Source organism: Morus notabilis, unplaced genomic scaffold (genome assembly GCF_000414095.1).
Source record: "Morus notabilis unplaced genomic scaffold, ASM41409v2 Scaffold40, whole genome shotgun sequence".
Lineage (NCBI taxonomy): Eukaryota > Viridiplantae > Streptophyta > Magnoliopsida > Rosales > Moraceae > Morus > Morus notabilis.
In genome coordinates, this window is record NW_010367845.1 from 267,996 (window position 1) to 289,982 (window position 21,987).

Below are 21,987 nucleotides of genomic sequence, written 5' to 3' on the forward strand. Positions count from 1 at the left end.
TATATTATATTATAGTATAATATAATATAGTCGTAATTTTTAACTATCCATAGCAATTCAACCTCATAATTTACCAAACACTATTACACTGATTTTAAAACCAACACAGCTACTATAATTATAGTTTTTCAAACAATCAGCTGCTTCTTCCTTCAACACAGCTAAAAGTAATTTTTTAAAAATTTACAGCACTATCAAACTAAGCCTCTAACTTCTTAAGTTTAAAAGCAGCTTCTTAAAATATTAATGATCTGTGAGAAATGCATTAATTTTTTAAAAGAATTTTCAATTAAAATCACAAAATATAGTTTCTAAAAAAACACTTCTAAATGATTAAAATTTTTACCATTATTAAAATATTATAAAATTTATTTCAACACTTTTATTGTTTATTGACAAATTTAATAATCACTTGACTCATTAAGCAATAGCTTTTGTTTCTCCTTCTGGCCAAAAGCAAAAACAAATGCCATGTGAAACGGTCCATAGACCTTTACCATTTGTTATTTCTGATGGAGCTGGTTCCACCACAAATGCCTCTCAACATAAAATCTGCACCGTCAAAGCCTAATTTAGGAGACGTTTGATAAGAAGTTTCATATTATAATTTGAATCATGATTTGTAACAGTATTTTTTCTCATAAAAAATACACTTAAATTAAAAATAATTCTAATCTCATAATTTTAATTTATGAATCAAACGTCTCTTTAGTACAATTTATAGCCACTCTGTAGGTCCCACATTAGCGTTATCCGCTCGCCGCGTTACTGCTCTTATTGCCAAGGAAACTTCTTGTCAAGACAAGACGAGAAGGAACGACGGTGTTTCTCCTGTCGGAAGGGCTTACGGCAGGTCAAGAGTCGGAGGCCCAGATCTGTTTTCCGTGTTGGGCCTGTATTACGAAGGCCCATTTAGTATGTTGTTGCGAAGACGAGTAATGAGCGGGAGGAAATTCCCTCTTTTTAACTGCAAAATGAAAATCCTGAAGATTTCCGAGAAAAAAAAACCCTAGAAAAATTTCAGAAAGTAAAAAAGACATCTTTTCCGTGCCCTAATTGTTTCCACTGCATTTTGGGGGAGTGAGAGTGAGTTTAGGGTTGTTGCAAAAGAATTGATTTCTGTGGCGATTCTGCTTCTAAATTCTATTTTCTTGTTAAAAAGGATGGATTCGGAAGGTAACCGTTAGATAACTTTCTTCCTTTTCCTCTTTGTTAATTTAAGTTAGAAAGATTCATAATTTATAAATATCAAGAATTTTGAATGTTCCGCAGCGCAAAAATCTTCGTTGAACCCTACGGCAATGCTTGCTTCTCTCCTCGGTAGGCGAGCCAAGCTCCAAGACGAGCTTCGAAATATCGAGAGACAGGTTTTTTCTTCTCGTAGTATTTTAAATTGTTTTGAAGTTTTTTTTTTTTTTTTTTGAATTCTTGTTTATATTGTCGTTTTCTTGTTAATGTTTATGTGTGGTTGGCAAAAAATGGAAAGAAAAAAAAAAGAAACAGATATTATCAAGACTACGCCCTTATGCGTTTTTATGCATACTGTCCTTTTTTTGTTCTTTGTTGGGAATTTAGGGAATTAGTTTCTATGGATGAGGAATTGTTGTTGTTAGTTAATTTGTAAGTTGTAACTCCTTTCTTTAAAATGCAGGTGTATGAGATGGAGACTAGTTATTTGCAGGACCCTAGCCAATGTGGAAATGTATTAAAAGGCTTTGATGGATTTCTGTCGTCTTCCAAGAGCACTGCTCTGTATGGACAGGCTAAGATTTCTTAATTCTTTTCCTTCTTACTGTATTAATTTTACGACATTTGAATCGATGTGCAAAGAAGTTCTCTTCGGTTATTTTAACCGAAAATCTCTTCTATAGGCAATTAGTTATCCACTTCTCCTTCAAATTTCATTGATAAAGTTTCAATGTATTAGGAGTTATTTCCTGCTGCCTCTATCCTTATTTTGAAGTTTTCAACGCAACAATGTCGTGATTTTTTGTTCCCATACTAGGTGACTTGTTAGAAATGTTGTCAGACTTTGTTGCTTAGACAGACTGGTTTTGGTGCATTTGTTTGTTCTTTATGGATTGGCTCATATTAATGATCCTCCTTTTGTTACCTGAATAAAGAAAAAAAAAATCACGAGATTGATTTGGATTAGCTATCTTCTTCAATCTTCGGGGCATTCACATGTTGGTTATTACTTTCAGATACATATACATTGCTTCGCCATAGAAAAAAATGGTTTTGAATCTACACATTATACTCTTTCTATCTAAATTTACTACTTAAATGTAACTGAATTCTTTAAATCTTGTGGCTGCAGCTTGAAGCGGTCCAGGAAGTTTCAGCCTGAGGACAGGCTCTTCTCATTGTCTTCAGTCACATCACCAGCAGTATGTTTTCAGAACCTCGAATGTCCAGCAATTATGTCTCTTTCTTTATGTTTTCATTGTCTTTTTTGCTTAACTGTCTTTTCAAGAAGTTAGAATGTTCATTTGTATGACTCTAAAGTGAACTATGATAAGTGTCATCACATTTATATGTTTGAGAATAGGATGTAAGCATGGTTGCCTTTTTTAAAACAGAAACAATTTCTTGAATGTCCCTGTGGTTTTATACAAGAGGTTAATAACTTCTTATTCTTTCTTTTTTTCGTTTTTTTTTTTTGGCATTTTGTCAGGCTGAAGAACTTGCAGCAGGACGAGATGGTGAGCCTATTTACACAATAGCACCAAAAACTTTCCGTCCCTAAGTATTTATTTTTCCTCCCTTTATCTTTATGTTTCTCATAGATGGGAGATCGGACTTTGGTTCGGGCCGTCCTAAGGGTGGCGGGATATATGCTAATGGACAGTAAGTACCCTGCTAATCTGAGTCCATTCTATGTATTCTTAACACCAAATAAAGAAAAGCATAAAAACAAGACAAAACACTAAAGAAAGAAGGGCCGTTCTATGTATATGATTGGAAACAGCTGTTTATTTATTTATTTTGTTGTTTATCTGAGGAAACAGCTGTTAATTGTTATAGATTATTATGTCTGAGGGGCTTATGAGCTCCTTCAAACAGTGTTTTGAAAATCACATGTAATGTTGCAGAGGAAAGCCAAAGAAGGGAAGGCCGACACCTAGAGATACAAAGCGAATCAGGCCTAGCGAACAAGATTACGACTATGATGATGATCCTGAATTGACATTGTAAATGGAGATTGAAGAGTGGCTGATAAATGATAACAACACTCTCCACACAAGCTTTGCCCAAGTCAGAAGCCTCAAAAGATTGGATTTCGGTTTCTGAAATCATGGGTGGAGCAAGAAACATCTCTCAGGGAGAGAGCAAAGTCCACTTTTCACTCTTGTAGCTAATTTTATTTGAGGCCGCAAAGTATTAGTATGATCCCTGATAATTTAAAGCGGCTGTTTCTAATGTACAAAATAGCGTTTTCTAACCAAGCTTTTGATTGGCATATGCTAGCGGACAAGCATTGGCTCAGGCATTGTTAATTTTTAGTCATCAAAGACTGAAATTTCTTTGTGGACTTCTTGAGGAACTGTAGTTATACAAGATAGTAAATAGTAAAGATTATTTTCCATTCGACAAGAAAGAATCAAATAGGGAGGCCAAGAAATGATGTTGCAATTGGACTTATAGCGGATATGTCCCGAAAAGGTTAACCGATGAAAAGTTGGCCTTTGACATCTATATTAGTCGAAGATGATGAACAGTTTAACTGACAGCCAGATATTGCAGCAAAAAAACTGATGGCCACAGAAATCAAGCCTCACCTCTACGCATCCAAGAGCATGAAGGAGCAAAAACACACGGGCAGAATTATTATTTTTTTCCAATATATATATATATATATTTGGAAAAACTTAAACGTTCTTGGAGCCTTCTGTTCTTACAGTTAATGTAAAACGCTTTTTTGTTGTTGTTTATTTATCTGAATAATGCAAAACAGTTTTAGAGAGGTAATATTCTGGTGCTGGATAATAATAACATTCAAATATATTTTTTTCAGTTATATTCTGGACGGGTAATATCAGAAAAATGTTGCACTTTTAGATTTAGAGAAAGAAAGAGAACTAAATTCTTGTTATATTGTCGTTTTGCACATATAATCCAACGATAAATTAACACCAAACATCCTTCATATTGAAATTTAGAGTTTGAATTAGAAAAAAAAGGAACATTTTACATTATAGTTGAGAACATGATAGTCTTTTATGAAAAATTAAAAAAAAAAAAAGTTACATTAGAAAGTGAGTGGTTGTAATTTTTTGTCGTAGTTCATTGTATTCATTTTATTATTATTTTTTTATTCCTTAGCTTCCAACTTCCGCGGCCGCCCTCCGAGAGTCGTGCCGAAATCCTAATCCCTTAAGGCGAACAACCTTTTACTCCTTCTTGGTCTTCAATGAACTTGCTGGTAAGTCTTTTAGCGTTTAGTGTAAACCTACCCAGGCAAGCAAAGTTTGGCCGACACTTGAGACTGCGTTAAGATTGTTGTGAAACAGGAGAAGATAAAGATGCAGAAGAAGGAACCAGATAAAGCTCCTCACTTGCCTGCTTTCTGGATCGAAATATCCGACTCTGTCTCTCGTCGCTACCAGTTTAAACCCCACGGCCAGCTCTCTGTATGTTCCAAATATCTTATTTTCTCTTTATCTACTTGTGAATATGAAAGTTTGTTCATTTCTGGGTTCTGGGTAAGTGGTTTTTTGGGAGCTCTGTTCCATTTATGGCATTGGGGAAGGTTTTCTATGGATAGACAAAATGGGATTTCGGGATCTTCCTTAATGAATGGAATTGTATAATTTGAATGTTTGAGTTTCCTACAAGAGAAGATAAAGCTTCTGACTTGATACTGTTATGGGCAAAATTAAAAGGTTATTCGTAGAATTTGCATTTTTATTGCTTAGGTGCTGTCCCTGAGCCTGTCTTCAAGTTCAAATTGGTTGCTTTTGTTTTTTTGTTTGTTTTTTTTTTTTTTCTCGTAGATGATATTGTTTAGAGTTCGCATCATATGTAGAATTGATTGAAGTGATTAACACTTTCTATTTACAAGTGCATTTCTTTAGCTGGTGTGAGTTTTGTTTTGTTTTGTTTTTTTTTTTTTTCTACAGGCGACGACCGTCAATGACTCGAGACCGGTGGTTCATAGGATGGTTGATTCCTTCCTGAGTACATTTTTCCCTTCAGGATATCCATACAGGTGACTGTTATTGGCTGATTGTAGCTAGAACTACAACTATTAGAACCCGTTGATTTATCTTTTTCTCATAAAGGTTTCATTCTTTTACTTGTGTAGTGTCAACGAGGGATACCTCAGATACACGCAATTTCGAGCGCTGCAACACTTGACCAGTGCAGCACTCTCAGTGCTATCAACTCAGGTCTTCCTCTGATACTTAATGGAGCATCTGATCAGAAAATTGAGAACAGTGTCTTTTCAAGTTTTTTTTTGAAACACTGTAGCATTCATATGATTGCAGATTCACTTTCTTTTCAAGTTAAATATGGCTTTTCATGTTTTCCATTTTGTTTTGGCTGAGTTATATTTCGGGGTGTAATTTTTGGTTCAACTTTTCTTTTCTTTTTCTGCCCTCCAATATATGCAATTTGATGACATCTGTAAAGTGGGTTTTTTGTGCCCATGCTTACTCCTTTGCAGTCACTACTGTTTGCTGCAGGCTTGCGACCCACTCCTGCACAAGCGACGGTAGTAAGTTGGGTAAGTTCTAATTGGCTTGATAAATCCAGAGCCCTGGGACGACTTTGATCGCATCCTTGTCAAATTTTATAATACTTATGTTGGTTGACTTGCAGGTCCTAAAGGATGGTATGGAGCATGTAGGTAAGCTTATATGTAGTAATTTGGGCGCAAGAATGGATTCAGAACCTAAACGGTGGAGAATTTTTGGTTTGTCTTTGCTCTTTAGCTCATAATTTTTACTTTTATGTTTATCTGATTCTGTCTATTTCATGTACATGTGCTGGACAGATGCATGTATAGTTGTTTAGCAAGTCTAGTTATTACTTCTGGGTGTCTTAATGTATTATCCTTCTATATGGCAGCTGATGCGCTTTATGACTTGGGAGCGGGCTTGGAAGTTCTTTCCCCATTATGTCCACATCTTTTTCTCGAAATGGCAGGCCTAGGAAATTTTGCAAAGGTAGATTTGTTACATACAGGTGTATTCTTGCTTTTTAATTTTATGTATGCTGCCGGTAAAAGTTATTCTATCTGGATGTTGAATTAATTTCATTAAATAAAGGAATGGGGGTCATATGAAAATCCTGCTTTTCTCGGGTATAAATTTTTATCCTAAATTTAGCTGGCTAGAAAATTGAGTCCTTTCTCTTTATAGGGTATGGGAGTTGTTGCGGCAAGAGCAACAAGGTTACCGATATATTCTTCCTTTGCAAAAGAAGGCAATCTGAGTGATCTTTTTGCGAAAGGGGAAGCCATCTCAACGCTTTTCAATGTTATCGGGATAGGAGTAGGAATTCAGTTAGCATCAACTGTCTGTTCAACAATTCAAGGAAAGGTATAGACTTTACATTAGCAAGTGACTTTGGAACTTTTCAGTTTGCTATTTTCATGGTCTGTTCATAAAACAGATGAAGGGAACTTAATTTCGTGACATATTTAAGTTTGACTAGACGATACAATAGAGGTTATGAATCATGAGAAAGTGTGAAAATCGGACTTTAGGGGTTGTTTGGTTGGGTGATTCGTACCCCGATTCGAATCATGGTTCATGGTTTGCTACAGTATTTTCTCTCACAAAAAATACACGTAAATCGAAAATGATTCTAATCGCATGATTCTAATCTATGAACCAAACGTCTCCTTAATGTTTCTCAAGTGCGTAGAAGAAAGATGTATTTTTTTTCCCCCTCCTTGCAATGTTGAGCGTCATATTTACTGTGGTTTTAACTTCTTTCACTGGCAAAATGGGCAAGAGAAATAGAATTTCTAATCCGTAGTAACTTGTTGTAGTTGATTGCTGGGCCACTTCTTTCTGTTCTACACGTATACAGTGTCGTTGAAGAAATGCGAGCAGCTCCTGTCAACACATTAAATCCACAGAGGACTGCAATGGTTGTAGCTGATTTTCTGAAGGTCTGTTAGGATCTTTCTCTCATTCTCTATCCCTTTCTCTCTATAGATGTTTGTTTGATGAGATTGAACCTCCAATTCAGACAGGGAAAGTTTCAAGTCCAGCAGACCTAAGGTATAGAGAAGATCTCCTATATCCTGGGCGACTCATCAAAGAGGCCGGCAATGTCAAGGTCGGAAGAGCTTTACACAAGGTCGTTAGACCTTCAAAACTTCGTGAACTGAAACAAATATTCCCGGAGGAGAAGTTTCTTTTGAGTCCTGGAAGTAGATGGGTTGACATGGTACTAGAGCACAATGCTACAGGTGAAGATGCATTGAGGGGTTGGCTGGTTGCTGCATTTGCTGCAGATATGGAGAAGAAGTCCTTCCATGGGGACAGCATCGATGCATTGCAAGCTGCATACAAGAAGATGAACCACGTATTCGAGCCGTTCTTGTCCGAACTGCAGGCAAAAGGTTGGCACTCTGATCGTTTTCTGGATGGAACAGGAGTTCGTTTTGCATTATAGTAGAATTCAACTGCAGCCTATCGTTTTGAAAGAGAGATTTTTTTGACAAGGGCCTCAAGACTACGATTTTGCCTTTGTGCTTTATCAAAGAGTTTAGAGAAGTAGGATGTAGGATATAGGTGCAACTTTTTTGTCAAGGCTTAAAACTTGTAATTTGCGTTGAGAGTTTGAGAATGTTGACTTTGTAAGTACTTCATATTGGTTTCATTTGGAACATATTGATCAATTTGATTCATGGCGTTTGCTTGAGCACCGATGAGATGGAACAACACCTGCTCTTTTTGATGCCCATTTGACATTCTCCGGGGTAAATGTTGAAAAACAATGCCATTTCTCTCTCTCTCTCTCTCTCTTTCTCTCACGTTTAGCTTTTTGAAGAAACGTAAATTCTTTTCGTGTCAGATCCAATCATTTCGTGTTTCACACAGCAAGCTGTTGAAGAAGTCGTTGCAGGCGCATCTCTCCAACTGGCGACTGCCCACTGCCGACCCCTCAAATCTAATTTGGTTGAAAAGTACTCACTTTCATTCTACGTGTCTCCTTGATTGTACACCAAAAAAGATGCGACTTTATAATTTTTTTTCTCTCTTTTTGTAAACAAAAATTACGTACTTTTGTCGATATATAAAATGCAGATCCTAAACACGAAAGGTTATTTATTTATTTATTTTAATTCTTCAATTATATAATAATTATAGGTTATATATATGGATTTATTTTTAATGATTATGTTTCTATTGATTGGTATCATTAAATATGAAAATTTAATGATGTGTAGTGATAAGAATTTAATTTTATTAATTATTATTAATTTTTTTAATTAATTATTTAATTTATTAGAACTGTTAAATTAATATTTTACAGTTAAAATAATAATATTTATTTATGGATAAATATTCGAATAACCGCTCCTAGCTAATTTAGTGCTTTAACGATTACCATATTGAATAAGGTGTGTAGATGCACGTGAGAGTTTCAAAACTCACCCAAAAAAAAAAAAAATCTTATGAAGAGTACTCTTATGAGTTAACCCAGCACCTTGCAAGTTGCAGCGTATAAAATGAGTCAGTTTTGATGTTTAAACAATAATATGTATGTGTATATATATTTGGTCTAATAAATATTTCAATATATATTCCTAAAGCTAATGCTATTGTCATCTTGTTTAATAATATTGGAAGTGTGATCTGATTAAGAGAGGAATAATTGAGTAGGGTAGGGGCCACCGATCATTCTAATCAAACTTTTAAAATTTTTAATTACACTATTTTTATTTGGAGTGGGGGCTTCTCCTTAGAATAAACATGCTTAACATGTTTTAACAATTAAGTAGCTCAAAGGTGAAAAAGAACTTAAGTGCATGCATCCAAAATAATCATATTAATTTGTCCAACTAAAACTATGTAGCACAATCCCGTTTTGTTTATGGCCTTGTTCACAAAGTGGAAAAAACAATAAACAGAGAGGAAAAAGTGTTGAGAGGCTGCTCCTTGTGATAGTTAAATTGATGAGCGTGACCCAAAAAGCAGATTCAGGAGAAATTATTAAGGCCACAATCCAAATGAGCATGTATCACAATCCTGTGTTTTTTTTTTTCCTTCTTCTTTTTTGAACTTATTTTTTCCTTTTGTATTTTTCTTTCTATTAATAGCAATAAAATTAAATAGGGATCAATTTGGTGTAAGAAAAGAAGGCTAATAAATTATAATTAACCAAGTTGGAACGCGTTAGTTAGTTACCCATAATATTAATATTAGTTATATCTTCTTTTATAAAGTCGCTCAATATAAGTGGAGACAAATCTCCATCAGACTCAAGAAGTGAGTCTCACTTATGGGACCACGTAGTGAGACTCGGTGCTTGATGGGAATAAATATTCATCAGATAAATTAACATTTTTCATATATATATACACACACACATTCATATTCATCTTGGGTCACTCCAATATTTATGGTGAGTTAATGACCTTAATCCAATATATGTCCCAATTCTCATGTTATATAGACAGGATGTATACCCTTGTTTTGTGCTCCCTGAATTCCTTTGCAAATATTATCTTTTACAGATAACGGTATATTAATGTGATTCAAGTGGAGGTAAAAATAAACCAACAATGTTAGACATGACCTGATCAAGATCTTTATGTTTGGTTTCAGATTATTGAAATGAATATACTATATAGTAGTGCTAATTGTAGTTCATTTTTGCACAGAAATCATACAATTATAAAAGTTGGACCTGTTTTTCTTTATAAGGGATGATCGTATACTTTAAAATTCCGGTGAAGTCAAGCGGATCAGGTGTAGCAGCGCATTGCCTAGATTACTCTAAGAATTATGTCGAATTACCACTTAAATTTACGTGCAGGAGAATTTGATTGGTCTAATTCTTTTTTCTTTTAAAAAACTTGTATAAATTTGAAAGCACATGTTGTGCGTGGACCATATAACATATGTAAATAAATTGTCACTGTCTTGCCTACAATCGTGGCTTTCTTCAATTCGTCGTAAAATGGACTTAATGCGTTTAACTTGGATAAGGTTGGGATTAGCACCCAAAAAAAAAAAAAAAAAAAAAAACTTGGAAAAGGTTGTGGATAGTACGTAGGAGTACTGTAGAATAAAATACTAGTTTTTCTTTGAATGAAGAAGAAAAAGATAGGCTTCAATTATTAACTTCCCCCTACTTAGAGCCAAAAAAAAAAAAAAAAAAAAAAAAAAAAAATAAACCGTCAGGTTGAAGTTCTTTCGTTGATTAACAAAAAGGGAACAGTTTGGATTTGATTTCATTCGTGTCCCTTCGAGCAAAAAACGAAAAGGAAATGAAACAAGGAAAACTAATGCAGTCACGTTCCAACATAAAACACCATTAAATGCACAAAATTGAACAGCGAAAATTAACTACAATAACTTCTTTTTTTTTTTTGGGAGTAAAAAAAGATATCATATATGTATAAATGTATTGACCCTTCTTTTTGGTGGGGGTTTGGAAATCAAACGTATTTTTGGCAGTATAAGCCAACATGTCGGACTCGGCCTCACTAAAGGGACGTTTATTTATTGTATTCGTTTCTGAATCTGAATCATGATTTATGATTCTTTACAATATTTTTTTTCACAAAAAACACGAGAATAATTCTAAATCATAATTCTGAATACATGAACTAAACGTCTTCTTAATTTGTCGATGATGCTTTCAATTTCGTGTAAAGTTGTTTTTCCAACTACTGGTAGTCTAATATTGGATTTTCTCTCCCCTTCATTAAGGTAATTAATATTGTTGGTCCCTTATAGATAGTTATACATGAGTACTGGGTTATCCAAACTTTTTTTCTTGTCAGATTATTTTTTGAACTTTGATTTATTTATTTTTCTTTTTGCAGTTTTATAAGTCCCTCATAAATGGTTTATAAAATTTCACATAGTTAATCATGACTCACGTTCTAATGTCATAATAACTCAAATTTTTACGGAAATAATTATGTTAAATGAGAACTGTTACGGTACTTGTTGAAGGGTTTTTAACAATAATGCAATCTTTCGGTGGAGCAAAATTGCTCCACCGGTGCTGAGATAATTAGTTTTAATTGTTAGATTAGTTTTTTAACAATTAGATATGTATATATTAAAATTAAAAATTATAATGCAATATATATAATTGTTTATACTGCAGATTTAACCGTTGAAAAATTAATCTTACAGTAAATACATAATTCCCACTGGTGGAGTACCGTAAAGGCTCCCTAACTTGTTTAGATTGAAGAACAATTTCTTGTATTTTTTTTTCTTTCTAAAGAGTTGTTTCTTGCACTTGTTAATTAATCAAACTCTTCATTTCACAGTAATATACATCGCCGCGAATGTAGATGTACATAATTATAGGCATGGTCTTAAGTACGATATAGCAGGTGTAATACCTTTCGTATGAACTTGTAATTTTTTTGTGTAACACAATAACACTGAAGCAAGTTGAAAAAAAAAAAAAAAATATATATATATATATATATTGATTTTTATGTCTTATTTAAGTCGGACTCGGTCTCACTAAAGGGACGTTTATTTATTGTATTCGTTTCTGAATCTGAATCATGATTTATGATTCTCTACAATATTTTTTTTTCACAAAAAACACGAGAATAATTCTAAATCATAATTCTGAATACATGAACTAAACATCTTCTTAATTTGTCGATGATGCTTTCAATTTCGTGTAAAGTTGTTTTTCCAACTACTGGTAGTCTAATATTGGATTTTCTCTCCCCTTCATTAAGGTAATTAATATTGTTGGTCCCTTATAGATAGTTATACATGAGTACTGGGTTATCCAAACTTTTTTTCTTGTCAGATTATTTTTTGAACTTTGATTTATTTATTTTTCTTTTTGCAGTTTTATAAGTCCCTCATAAATGGTTTATAAAATTTCACATAGTTAATCATGACTCACGTTCTAATGTCATAATAACTCAAATTTTTACGGAAATAATTATGTTAAATGAGAACTGTTACGGTACTTGTTGAAGGGTTTTTAACAATAATGCAATCTTTCGGTGGAGCAAAATTGCTCCACCGGTGCTGAGATAATTAGTTTTAATTGTTAGATTAGTTTTTTAACAATTAGATATGTATATATTAAAATTAAAAATTATAATGCAATATATATAATTGTTTATACTGCAGATTTAACCGTTGAAAAATTAATCTTACAGTAAATACATAATTCCCACCGGTGGAGTACCGTAAAGGCTCCCTAACTTGTTTAGATTGAAGAACAATTTCTTGTATTTTTTTTTTCTTTCTAAAGAGTTGTTTCTTGCACTTGTTAATTAATCAAACTCTTCATTTCACAGTAATATACATCGCCGCGAATGTAGATGTACATAATTATAGGCATGGTCTTAAGTACGATATAGCAGGTGTAATACCTTTCGTATGAACTTGTAATTTTTTTGTGTAACACAATAACACTGAAGCAAGTTGAAAAAAAAAAAAAAATATATATATATATATATATTGATTTTTATGTCTTATTTAAGTGTGCCCCCAGTAATTTTAGCAATAAATATACGAGTTTTTCTTATTTTTTGGTCACTTTTAGTTGTGGGTTTCAAAACTAATTCATTGGACTTTTTTTTTTCCTCTTTTAAATGTTGTTTTGATTTTATACGACACCATCATTTTGTCCTATTACATACTACTTACTGCCACTATTTCTTTTTTTCCTCCTTAAATTGGGTTTCACCTCTCTTTTCACTAATGTTTGGTAATCTTATTTGTTTTTTCATTTATCTTTTCCGTTTTTTGCACGTAGTTCGACTCTTTGAGTCTCTTATTTTATATTTGTTTTTCTTCTCTCACACGTTCCTTTTTTTTTTTCTCTCTATCTCATGAGTTTTCACTCTTCACAAGTCTCTCTACACAGTAACACAATAGTGGCAAACTGTTTTTCTAATTTTTTTTTCCACAAAAGTCAAAATTCCCACCGGTGGAGTACCGTAAAGGCTCCCTAACTTGTTTAGATTGAAGAACAATTTCTTGTATTTTTTTTTTCTTTCTAAAGAGTTGTTTCTTGCACTTGTTAATTAATCAAACTCTTCATTTCACAGTAATATACATCGCCGCGAATGTAGATGTACATAATTATAGGCATGGTCTTAAGTACGATATAGCAGGTGTAATACCTTTCGTATGAACTTGTAATTTTTTTGTGTAACACAATAACACTGAAGCAAGTTGAAAAAAAAAAAAAAAATATATATATATATATATATTGATTTTTATGTCTTATTTAAGTGTGCCCCCAGTAATTTTAGCAATAAATATACGAGTTTTTCTTATTTTTTGGTCACTTTTAGTTGTGGGTTTCAAAACTAATTCATTGGACTTTTTTTTTTCCTCTTTTAAATGTTGTTTTGATTTTATACGACACCATCATTTTGTCCTATTACATACTACTTACTGCCACTATTTCTTTTTTTCCTCCTTAAATTGGGTTTCACCTCTCTTTTCACTAATGTTTGGTAATCTTATTTGTTTTTTCATTTATCTTTTCCGTTTTTTGCACGTAGTTCGACTCTTTGAGTCTCTTATTTTATATTTGTTTTTCTTCTCTCACACGTTCCTTTTTTTTTTTCTCTCTATCTCATGAGTTTTCACTCTTCACAAGTCTCTCTACACAGTAACACAATAGTGGCAAACTGTTTTTCTAATTTTTTTTTCCACAAAAGTCAAAATTTTTTAGTGGTGCACATGCCTTATATGTTGAATTCACAAGTCTTGTTACAAGTTTGCTTGTTAGTGTAAGTTTGTAAAGATCAATTACTGTCCTATAAGGCATGCAATTTAATGCTATTCATAAAATGTTGTGAAGTTTTTTTTTTTTTTGAATGGAAAATGTCTCCGTCACTGCCTAGACTGAAGACATTCTCTACAAAGTCTCGCTCGTTTCGTTGATTCGAATTGAGATGTGATTATATGCGAGAGTTTTTTACTGTAGTAAAAAAATTAGATGTGATTGTTTGTGAGAACTTTTTACTATAACAAAACTCGAATTCTAAACTCAAATCAGCGAAACGAACGAGGCCTTAATATAAAATTTTGTGGAGGTCAAATTAATTAGTTGATTTGTCCGTATCTCATTGTGGGTCCTACGAGGATATAGCAATTGTGTTACGCACATTCATCTTTGACAAATTGGTATAGTTAAAGACACACACACTGGCGCCCAATATTTCAGAAGTCGGTCATTACAAACAACACATTTATAAATTGATTCAATTATGTAGTCCTCCTCCAATATTATTGTGTGAAATCTAGCTCAATAATTACGAATCCAAGTGGTGCAGATGTGAAGCTAGCACCGAACTCAGTGGCTTTTCTGTCCCACATGCCTGCTAGTTAATCTCTTTTTTATTATTATTTTTTTAATTTTTTTTTATTGGGTCCACTACGATGGTTATTTCTTTGTTTGGAGTCAAATTTCTTTGTTAACTACTGCTAACATACTCATGGGTGATAATTCGTGTCACGTGTCGTGTTCGTGTCATGTTTTGATCGTTTCTTTCTAAATTTGCAGTCAACCTGACACGACCCGTGACACGAAATTTTTTAAAAACCGCAACACGAACACGATATGACTACTTTACGAGTTGACACGACACGACCCAAAAATGACCCGTGAGACGAAATTGACCCGTGAACCCGAAATTGACATGAAAATTGTATACTTTTATTTAGTTTTTTACATATTAAAAATAACTTAAAATTCATAACACACTAAATTACAATAACATCCATTAAAATTAAGTAAATAATAGTATAAGATTTTGACTATAACTATCATGATATCACAAGTTCATAATAAAATTTAAAATATGAAATGAAAAATATATGTATTCTTTAGTTTTTTACGAGTTTTGTGTCGTGTTCGGGTTAGGCGGGTCCAACCCGAAATTGATCAGTGTTTTTTGTGTCAATTTCAGGTCGACACAATTCTGATCCGAACCTCTTTTTTCTCAATCCTAACCCACAAAATTTGTGTCATTTTTGAGTCGTGTCGTGACCCATATTACCGGCCCTAATTTCTTTGTTTGGAGTCAAATTTCTTTGTTAACTACTGCTAACATACTCATAATAACAACCTTAATAAAATGAATTTGAACAACGCAGCACGCCCATTGGACACTTCACTTGTCAACTTTCAATCTTTGTAATCATGAATAGCGATTATCATGTTTTTTTTTTTCAAAGATTTTAGATGGTATTTAGATTAGTCTTTTGGGTTTGACCGAATAGTAGTCTACCCCGTGATCAGTTTTAATTAAGACTTTTCAAAGGGATTAATTACTTGGTAAAAAGGTAAAAAAGCAGTAAAAGAAATAAAAAGAATATAAAGTTTGCTGGCCGTGATCTTTTAATTAATTTAAGTGCAGTTTGTATTTATATATATATATATATATATGCAAGTAGAAACTAGAAACTAGAAGAAACAGCTTCATGTAAGGGCACTACTGGCCTCTATATTTGACTTGTCATGTTCATGCTGAAATCCATAAGTTCAGCAGCGAGAAAAAAAAAATCCATAAGAAGACAAAATACTTCAAGTAATAAAGGAGTTCCCTTGCACGCCTAGTATGAGATTTTATGCATGATGGTGTAACCTATTCTTTTTTTTTTAAATAATAATAATAATAAAAATGAATAAAGGCCTTCAAACTATTAGATTTTATTTATTTATTTATTATTTATTAATTTTTTTCTATTCCTGCTTGCCATACACTTGAGTAGTGACTTCCAAATTATAAGAATGATCAAAATTTCCAAAATTTATTTCAGATATACATCATTATCAGGAAAAATAGATTTGTGTGGCTACAACGTATCTGCACTTGGGGGGCCCAATAATTTTCAAGTTAAACCTTTTTTATTGTTTTCTGAAGAGATGGTATTACTAATATTAAGAGATCAATAGAAAAATTGCTATGATATATAGGAGCACCACATCATACTAATTACTTTATGAGATATTAATCATAAATATACGAGACGACATGATGCATAGAATATAATCACCTGCATATTGAATGCATTTTTTTTAAAGAATGTTCTTACACTTGTTTCATAATTAAATACCATTGATATATATAGATAGTAACGTTGCGAATAGAAACCCCACCATGAAAAATGTATCACAGAAAAAAAAAAAGAAAAAAAAATTGACATAATTAAAAAAGAGAAAATTAAGAAAAGAATAGAGGCACACACTTAGCAAGCCAAAAATTGAAGAGTAGAGATTCAGCCAAAAAACAAACAGAAACTCGAAGAGCAGTGTCTTCCTTTACTAAGAGTACTGCATGAAAAGTCATGAAAAAGAAACCAAAAAAGTGTTCATATTTACTTCAGGCAAATCCGCACGTTTTCATTTTGACTACATATACCCACCAATCACATCGGTACACATCATTAGAGAGAGAGAGAGAGAGAGAGAGAGAGAGAGAGAGAGAGAGTGTATGTGTACATGTGTGTATGTGATTTTCGTGGAAATGATGGTCGACATTTGCCTTTAGAATTCAATGTTGTGGCCGGTTCTTCAACGATATATAAAGCCACTCCATAGGCAGCTTGCTATTATCTTCAACTCTTAAAGTTAGATTTAGAGAGAGAACTGAAAAAAAAAAAAGGCTATCAATTCAAAGGTACTGCGTAATATATCTCCAATTTCAGAAAGGGATCAGAGAATTAAAAAAAAAAACAAAAATGGTAAGAGCACCTTGCTGTGAGAAGATGGGGTTGAAGAAAGGACCTTGGACCCCTGAAGAAGATCAGATTCTCATCTCTTACATTCAAAGATATGGCCATGCCAATTGGCGTGCACTCCCCACACAAGCTGGTAATTAATTAATTATTACTATTATCATTTATGATGAATCTTACTTAATATGTTAATATAGGGAGAAGGAGATGATTCTGATTAATATTATCTCTAATTGGCTGCTCATGCGTGTGTTTGTATACACATATATATACACACACATATGCAGGTTTATTAAGGTGTGGAAAGAGTTGCAGATTGCGATGGATAAACTACTTGAGACCGGACATTAAACGAGGAAACTTTAGCACTGAAGAAGAGGAGACCATCTTTAAGCTACACGAAATGTTAGGAAATAGGTACGTGTATATATTTATATATGTATATTGATTCATTACATTTAGTTGTGGCCGTTGATCTGTAGTATATTGATTTTGAACAGAAATTTAAATTCTTACAAGAAGATTTGATGTCATTCTATTCCATTTGCATTATTATTATTATTATTCCAGTTCAAGTGGATATATGGAGTTAATTCAGTGGACATTCACGGCTGCTTAATTATTTACTGGCTGTGCATGGTAGAGACCGATAATTGGTCAGACCTGACGAATAAGGGTGACAATTCGTGTTGTGTGTTGTGTTTATGTCATATTTTGATCGTTTATTTTTAAATTTACAGTCAATTCGAGCACGACCCGTGGCACGAATATTTTTTAAAACCGTAACACTAACACAGCACGACAACTTTACGAATTGACACGACACGGCACGAAAATAACCCGTGACACGAAATTGACCCGTGAACCCAAAATTGATACCAAAATTATATATTTTTCTTTAGTTTTTTACATATTAGAATTAACATAAAATTCGTAACACACTAAAATACAATAATATCCATCAAAATTAAGCAAATAGTAATATAAAATTTTGAGTATAACTATCATGATATCATAAATTCATAATAAAATTTAAAATATGTAATAAAAAAATATATTTTTTTAGTTTTTATGAGTTTCATATTGTGTTTGAGTTAGACGGGTCCAACCTAAAAGTGATCTGTATTTTTTGTCTTAATTTTAGGTTGATATAATTTTAAACCGAACATTTTTTTTCTCAATCTTAATCTATAAAATTCGTGTCATTTTTAAGTTATATTATCGTGTCGTGACTTCTATTACGGGTCCCGATGACGACTGATCAATGGGATGATTTTTGTTTGATCCCTCTAAAAGAGTAATATCACGTGTTTTCTAGACGTCTCTATTGGGCTTAAAAGATTCCTTGCGTAATCTTTTCGTATTCTAAATATAACAAACATCAAGCTCGTTTTCCTAGCATTTAATTAATTAGTACATACTACTATAGACTAGATATGGATGGATTATAGATACCACTATGTGCACATTATATTAATGATTCATAATCACGTGATAACTACAGAATAAGAACAATTCGCGCGCATACAACATTAATTAATGTTTTTTTAGGAAACATTAATTAATGATTTCCCATTTTTTATATAATGAAATGTTTTTGGAATATTGTTGAGAATATTATTAATTAGAAATTTTAGCGTCCTTTTTTCTTTTTGATCTTTTTAATATGTAGAATTTATTAACATAATATTTTATTATTTAAAAAAAATGAGATAATAGTATCTATTGTCAAAAAAATGAATGGATAAAATAATAAAAAGCGTGATACTATCTTGTCTCATTGTTAATAAGCTTTACATCAGCAGATCTCAATGAGATTTCACTACTTTTTTTTTTGCAGATGGTCGGCAATTGCAGCGAGACTGCCGGGACGAACAGACAATGAAATAAAAAATGTGTGGCATACCCATTTGAAGAAAAGGCTCACACAATCCAATCATAATGTCGCTCAACAAAATACAAAACGACATTATCATGAACGAGCAGAAGTTGTGCATGGCACGAATTCTTCAAAATACGACATCATGGAGAATAGGCCAATTACTTCGCCCCAACAGAGTTCCTCAATTAGTGATATCTCCTCAGCAATCAGCACTGATCATGATAACAATAACAACAACAACAACAACAACAACCACACATTCATGAAAGCCGATTCTTCCGGAAAATTGTCCGAAACGGCCGACGAGAGTTTCTGGTCGGAAGTTTTCACCACCGATGAGAGTAATTATTCTGAGGTGCTGGATGATTTTTCAGCAATTAGTAGTAACCCAATAGTTCAATTTCCATCCTCTCCTCTAGTGTCTAGCGAACCGGCAGTCCACGCCTGTTGTTCCAATATTCATGGTGATGATATGGATTTTTGGCACGATTTCTTCACAAAAGCTGGGGATGATCTACAAGAATTACTAGCGGAATTGTGAGAAAATTTGATAAGTTGACAAGTCAATTTTTTCCTTTATTATTATTATTTTTTTCCTGATGGGAAACGAGAGTATGAATATTAGTCGTACTATAATGAAAGGTGCCTAACTTTTTGAAATATTTATACATAATGTTCGTGGTGCAATATATATATATATATGTATGTATATGACATCCTGCAACGCGGCAAAATTTTTCAACTTTTTCAACGCCGCATGAAATTGAGCGTCAAATCTGCAGGCCGACATGTTCAGTTGCAGACAAAAATCGATCTGGATGTTTGATAATGTATATGGTCTTGATGGCATTCAATTTTCTTGACAGCGACAAAGATTTATAAACGAAATGCACATAATCCAGAATGTGCTGTCAAGAAGGATATCTATTCCATTGCTAATTGAACACTCGAGGCAAATGCTAAAATGATTTTTTTTTTTTTTTTTGGGAAATGCAAAGGTGTTAAAGTTTTCTACTTTATTTTCATAGTTATGATTTGCTACATCTGAATTAATAGCATCTATACTATACATAGAGGACACTCCAGTCCATTGCAAAACATTCTCATGACAAAAGTACAAGGAAAAAAAAAAAGGCATAGTCAAGACACAACTTCAACTTTGTGTCTCTATTGACTATTGTTGAGGAATGAACAATTTTAAACAGATTTAGAGTAAGATTCCTCATTTAAGTCGTAATTACAGTTGTTGATTGGTTATTAATTTATATTTAGGTAATTAACCTGTGTTGAATGGTAAAAATAAGCTACTTCAAAGTTCAAAAGTTCATCAATTTTGTCAGTGTCAACGCGAGTATGACTTAGGTAAAAAAATTTGACCACATTAAATTATACCATAACACCATATGCTTAAGAACGGTAGCCTGGTAATTTAATCTTTTTCTTTTTTTTGTATAAATATTTTACTTACTCTTATGTGAAATATAATTTTCTTAAACTTTTATCTCTATTTTATATTTATGGGAAGAACGACTTGCCGTTTATTCAGTAGCATTAAGCCACATGTCATTGTTTCTTCAGGATGAAACATGTCGTTTTCCGAAAAAACGACAATTGTAGGAGGCGAAAGTGTGGACTGCTCACTTGGTTATTCTTAACGAACTAAAATCCAGCCCATTTTATTGACATCTGGGCTGCACTTCGGCTCACAATGACGCAACAAAGACTTCAAAGCGTTGCCGTTTGGTTGAAACTTCTCTCTCTTGGAATTTTGTGGTGTCTCGCATCGCAAAAGACCAACAATGGCGTCTGCTTCAGGTTTATCGTTTTTTACCCTTTTTTTTTGTTTGTTTGTTCTGATTTTGATTTTCTTTGCCAATTTTAGGAGTTTTTCTCTTAGATTGTTACTGCTTTTTAATTTTTCTAGAAATTGAACAATGTGAAATCATATTATTTACCAAGATGTTAGGGCGTAGTGAGTCGGGACTTGGATTCAATGTATCCAGTATTTTGGGTTTTCTTCTCACTTTTCTACGGATTCAAAATATATCATCTAGAATGGAAATTACACATTGCTAAATTTTGTTGTTAGCTTCAAGATTTAGATTTGGTAATTATCTCATATCATAAGCCTACCAAGTGACTCCGTGGCCCATGGATAAGGTTCTAGTCTACGGAATCAGATATTCTGGTTTCGATCCTCAGCAAAATCGCTAAGTTTTCTTTAAATGCTATTTAATATGATATTTGTTGGTGGTGAAATTTCAAGAATATACTAGATTACTGCTTAGTAATTGGTTAGATTACCGGCCAAACCACGTGTTAATAATTACTTTGTATCAGGTTAATTTCTATTAGAAAAGTGCAACTAGTCGTGTATGGATTCTATGGATGCCCAGAATATGAATGAAAACGTGAAAAAATGGAAAGAATACTAAAAATTATAGTGGTTCACTCTCAATGCAAGAACTACGTCTACTTTAAGAAATTTCTCTCTTTCTTCTTTCTTTCTTAATTACAATGGACTCAGTTCTCTCCAATGACCTCTCTCTTTCTTTTTGGAGCCTCGCCCCTTTTATATCACATAAATTACATTTTGAAAGAAACCGAGACAAAAGGTTATTCAACGGTTGCTATCGAGTAGCCTATTATCCTACTTAACTAGACTGTAGCTATTCAGTACATTTTCTGACTGTTCATCTACCTACTATGTCCACTATTACGGCTTTGTGACTTCCCATTGGTCTATTTTTTGGGTGGCTAACAGGCTAGTAATCATTTTCTTGTCACTTACTTTGTTTATGCCCACAAGTAACCTAGGGGTTTCCCTCCTGTCACCTTAGGGAATATTCTTGAGATCTAGGTCGGATGACTGAACACGCTACCCTCTCCGTTTTCACTAGGCCCGAATGGCAAGTTAAGATAGAGCCTTCGTCCTCATCAATTCTTGCATACCATCGGCAGTCTACGGGATTTTAGAGCCATCTCCCTCTTAGCCGCTTGATCGGTCGACTGCCACCGTGGATGCTGCACATTACAAGCTTGTTGTTCTTAAGCGTTTCTTCAAGGATTATTTTGAAGGAACTTGGAGCGGTCAGTTTCTCTCTCGTTATCATAAATACTCATTTTTAAAACAGCTAAGTTTCAACCAATTGGAATGCTGATCCTTCGACGATCAATGCCTATTTATTGCCTAACATGGTAAGATAATGGCCACGTAGA

At 33.3% G+C, this 21,987-nt stretch overlaps 3 protein-coding genes across 4 annotated transcripts; all 3 read left to right on the plus strand.

Moving 5' to 3' along the window:
* The first annotated feature begins 993 nt into the window (after positions 1-993).
* LOC21393120 (chromatin modification-related protein MEAF6) lies at positions 994-3,907 on the plus strand. The gene is made up of 7 exons (XM_024175727.1): positions 994-1,176; positions 1,273-1,367; positions 1,652-1,752; positions 2,321-2,390; positions 2,678-2,705; positions 2,790-2,850; positions 3,096-3,907. Exons 1-7 carry the CDS (start codon positions 1,164-1,166, stop codon positions 3,196-3,198), a joined length of 471 nt encoding a protein of 156 aa, XP_024031495.1. The 5' UTR covers positions 994-1,163; the 3' UTR covers positions 3,199-3,907.
* A 397-nt stretch (positions 3,908-4,304) lies between these two features.
* On the plus strand, positions 4,305-7,926 carry LOC21393122 (protein root UVB sensitive 2, chloroplastic). 2 transcript variants are annotated; one of them, XM_024175720.1, is made up of 10 exons: positions 4,305-4,426; positions 4,500-4,634; positions 5,124-5,212; positions 5,309-5,393; positions 5,672-5,731; positions 5,827-5,920; positions 6,076-6,173; positions 6,369-6,548; positions 7,004-7,126; positions 7,207-7,926. In XM_024175720.1, the coding sequence occupies exons 1-10, from the start codon at positions 4,415-4,417 to the stop codon at positions 7,633-7,635; spliced, it is 1,305 nt and encodes a 434-aa protein (XP_024031488.1). In that variant the 5' UTR covers positions 4,305-4,414; the 3' UTR covers positions 7,636-7,926. The 2 variants fall into 2 exon arrangements, with proteins under 2 accessions (XP_024031488.1, XP_024031489.1); XM_024175721.1 differs by having other exon boundaries at positions 4,515-4,634.
* Positions 7,927-16,759: 8,833 nt separating this feature from the next.
* Positions 16,760-20,476, plus strand: LOC21393123 (transcription factor MYB14). The gene is made up of 4 exons (XM_010113619.2): positions 16,760-17,022; positions 17,174-17,303; positions 18,727-19,305; positions 20,347-20,476. The coding sequence occupies exons 1-4, from the start codon at positions 16,890-16,892 to the stop codon at positions 20,429-20,431; spliced, it is 927 nt and encodes a 308-aa protein (XP_010111921.2). The 5' UTR covers positions 16,760-16,889; the 3' UTR covers positions 20,432-20,476.
* The last annotated feature ends 1,511 nt before the right edge of the window (positions 20,477-21,987 follow it).

What these genes read in the sequence shown, in the direction of transcription:
- LOC21393120 (XM_024175727.1), top strand. An exon ending in TCTTCCAAGAGCACTGCTCT is followed by an intron (nt 1,753 to 2,320) that starts GTATGGACAGGC and finishes TTGTGGCTGCAG; the next exon opens with CTTGAAGCGGTCCAGGAAGT. An exon ending in CTTCAGTCACATCACCAGCA is followed by an intron (nt 2,391 to 2,677) that starts GTATGTTTTCAG and finishes GCATTTTGTCAG; the next exon opens with GCTGAAGAACTTGCAGCAGG.
- LOC21393122 (XM_024175720.1), top strand. An exon ending in AACCCCACGGCCAGCTCTCT is followed by an intron (nt 4,635 to 5,123) that starts GTATGTTCCAAA and finishes TTTTTTCTACAG; the next exon opens with GCGACGACCGTCAATGACTC. An exon ending in CCTTCAGGATATCCATACAG is followed by an intron (nt 5,213 to 5,308) that starts GTGACTGTTATT and finishes TTACTTGTGTAG; the next exon opens with TGTCAACGAGGGATACCTCA.
- LOC21393123 (XM_010113619.2), top strand. Translation starts at nt 16,890, where the DNA reads ATGGTAAGAGCACCTTGCTGTGAGAAGATGGGGTTGAAGAAAGGACCT. An exon ending in TGCACTCCCCACACAAGCTG is followed by an intron (nt 17,023 to 17,173) that starts GTAATTAATTAA and finishes ACACATATGCAG; the next exon opens with GTTTATTAAGGTGTGGAAAG. An exon ending in CACGAAATGTTAGGAAATAG is followed by an intron (nt 17,304 to 18,726) that starts GTACGTGTATAT and finishes TTTTTTTTGCAG; the next exon opens with ATGGTCGGCAATTGCAGCGA.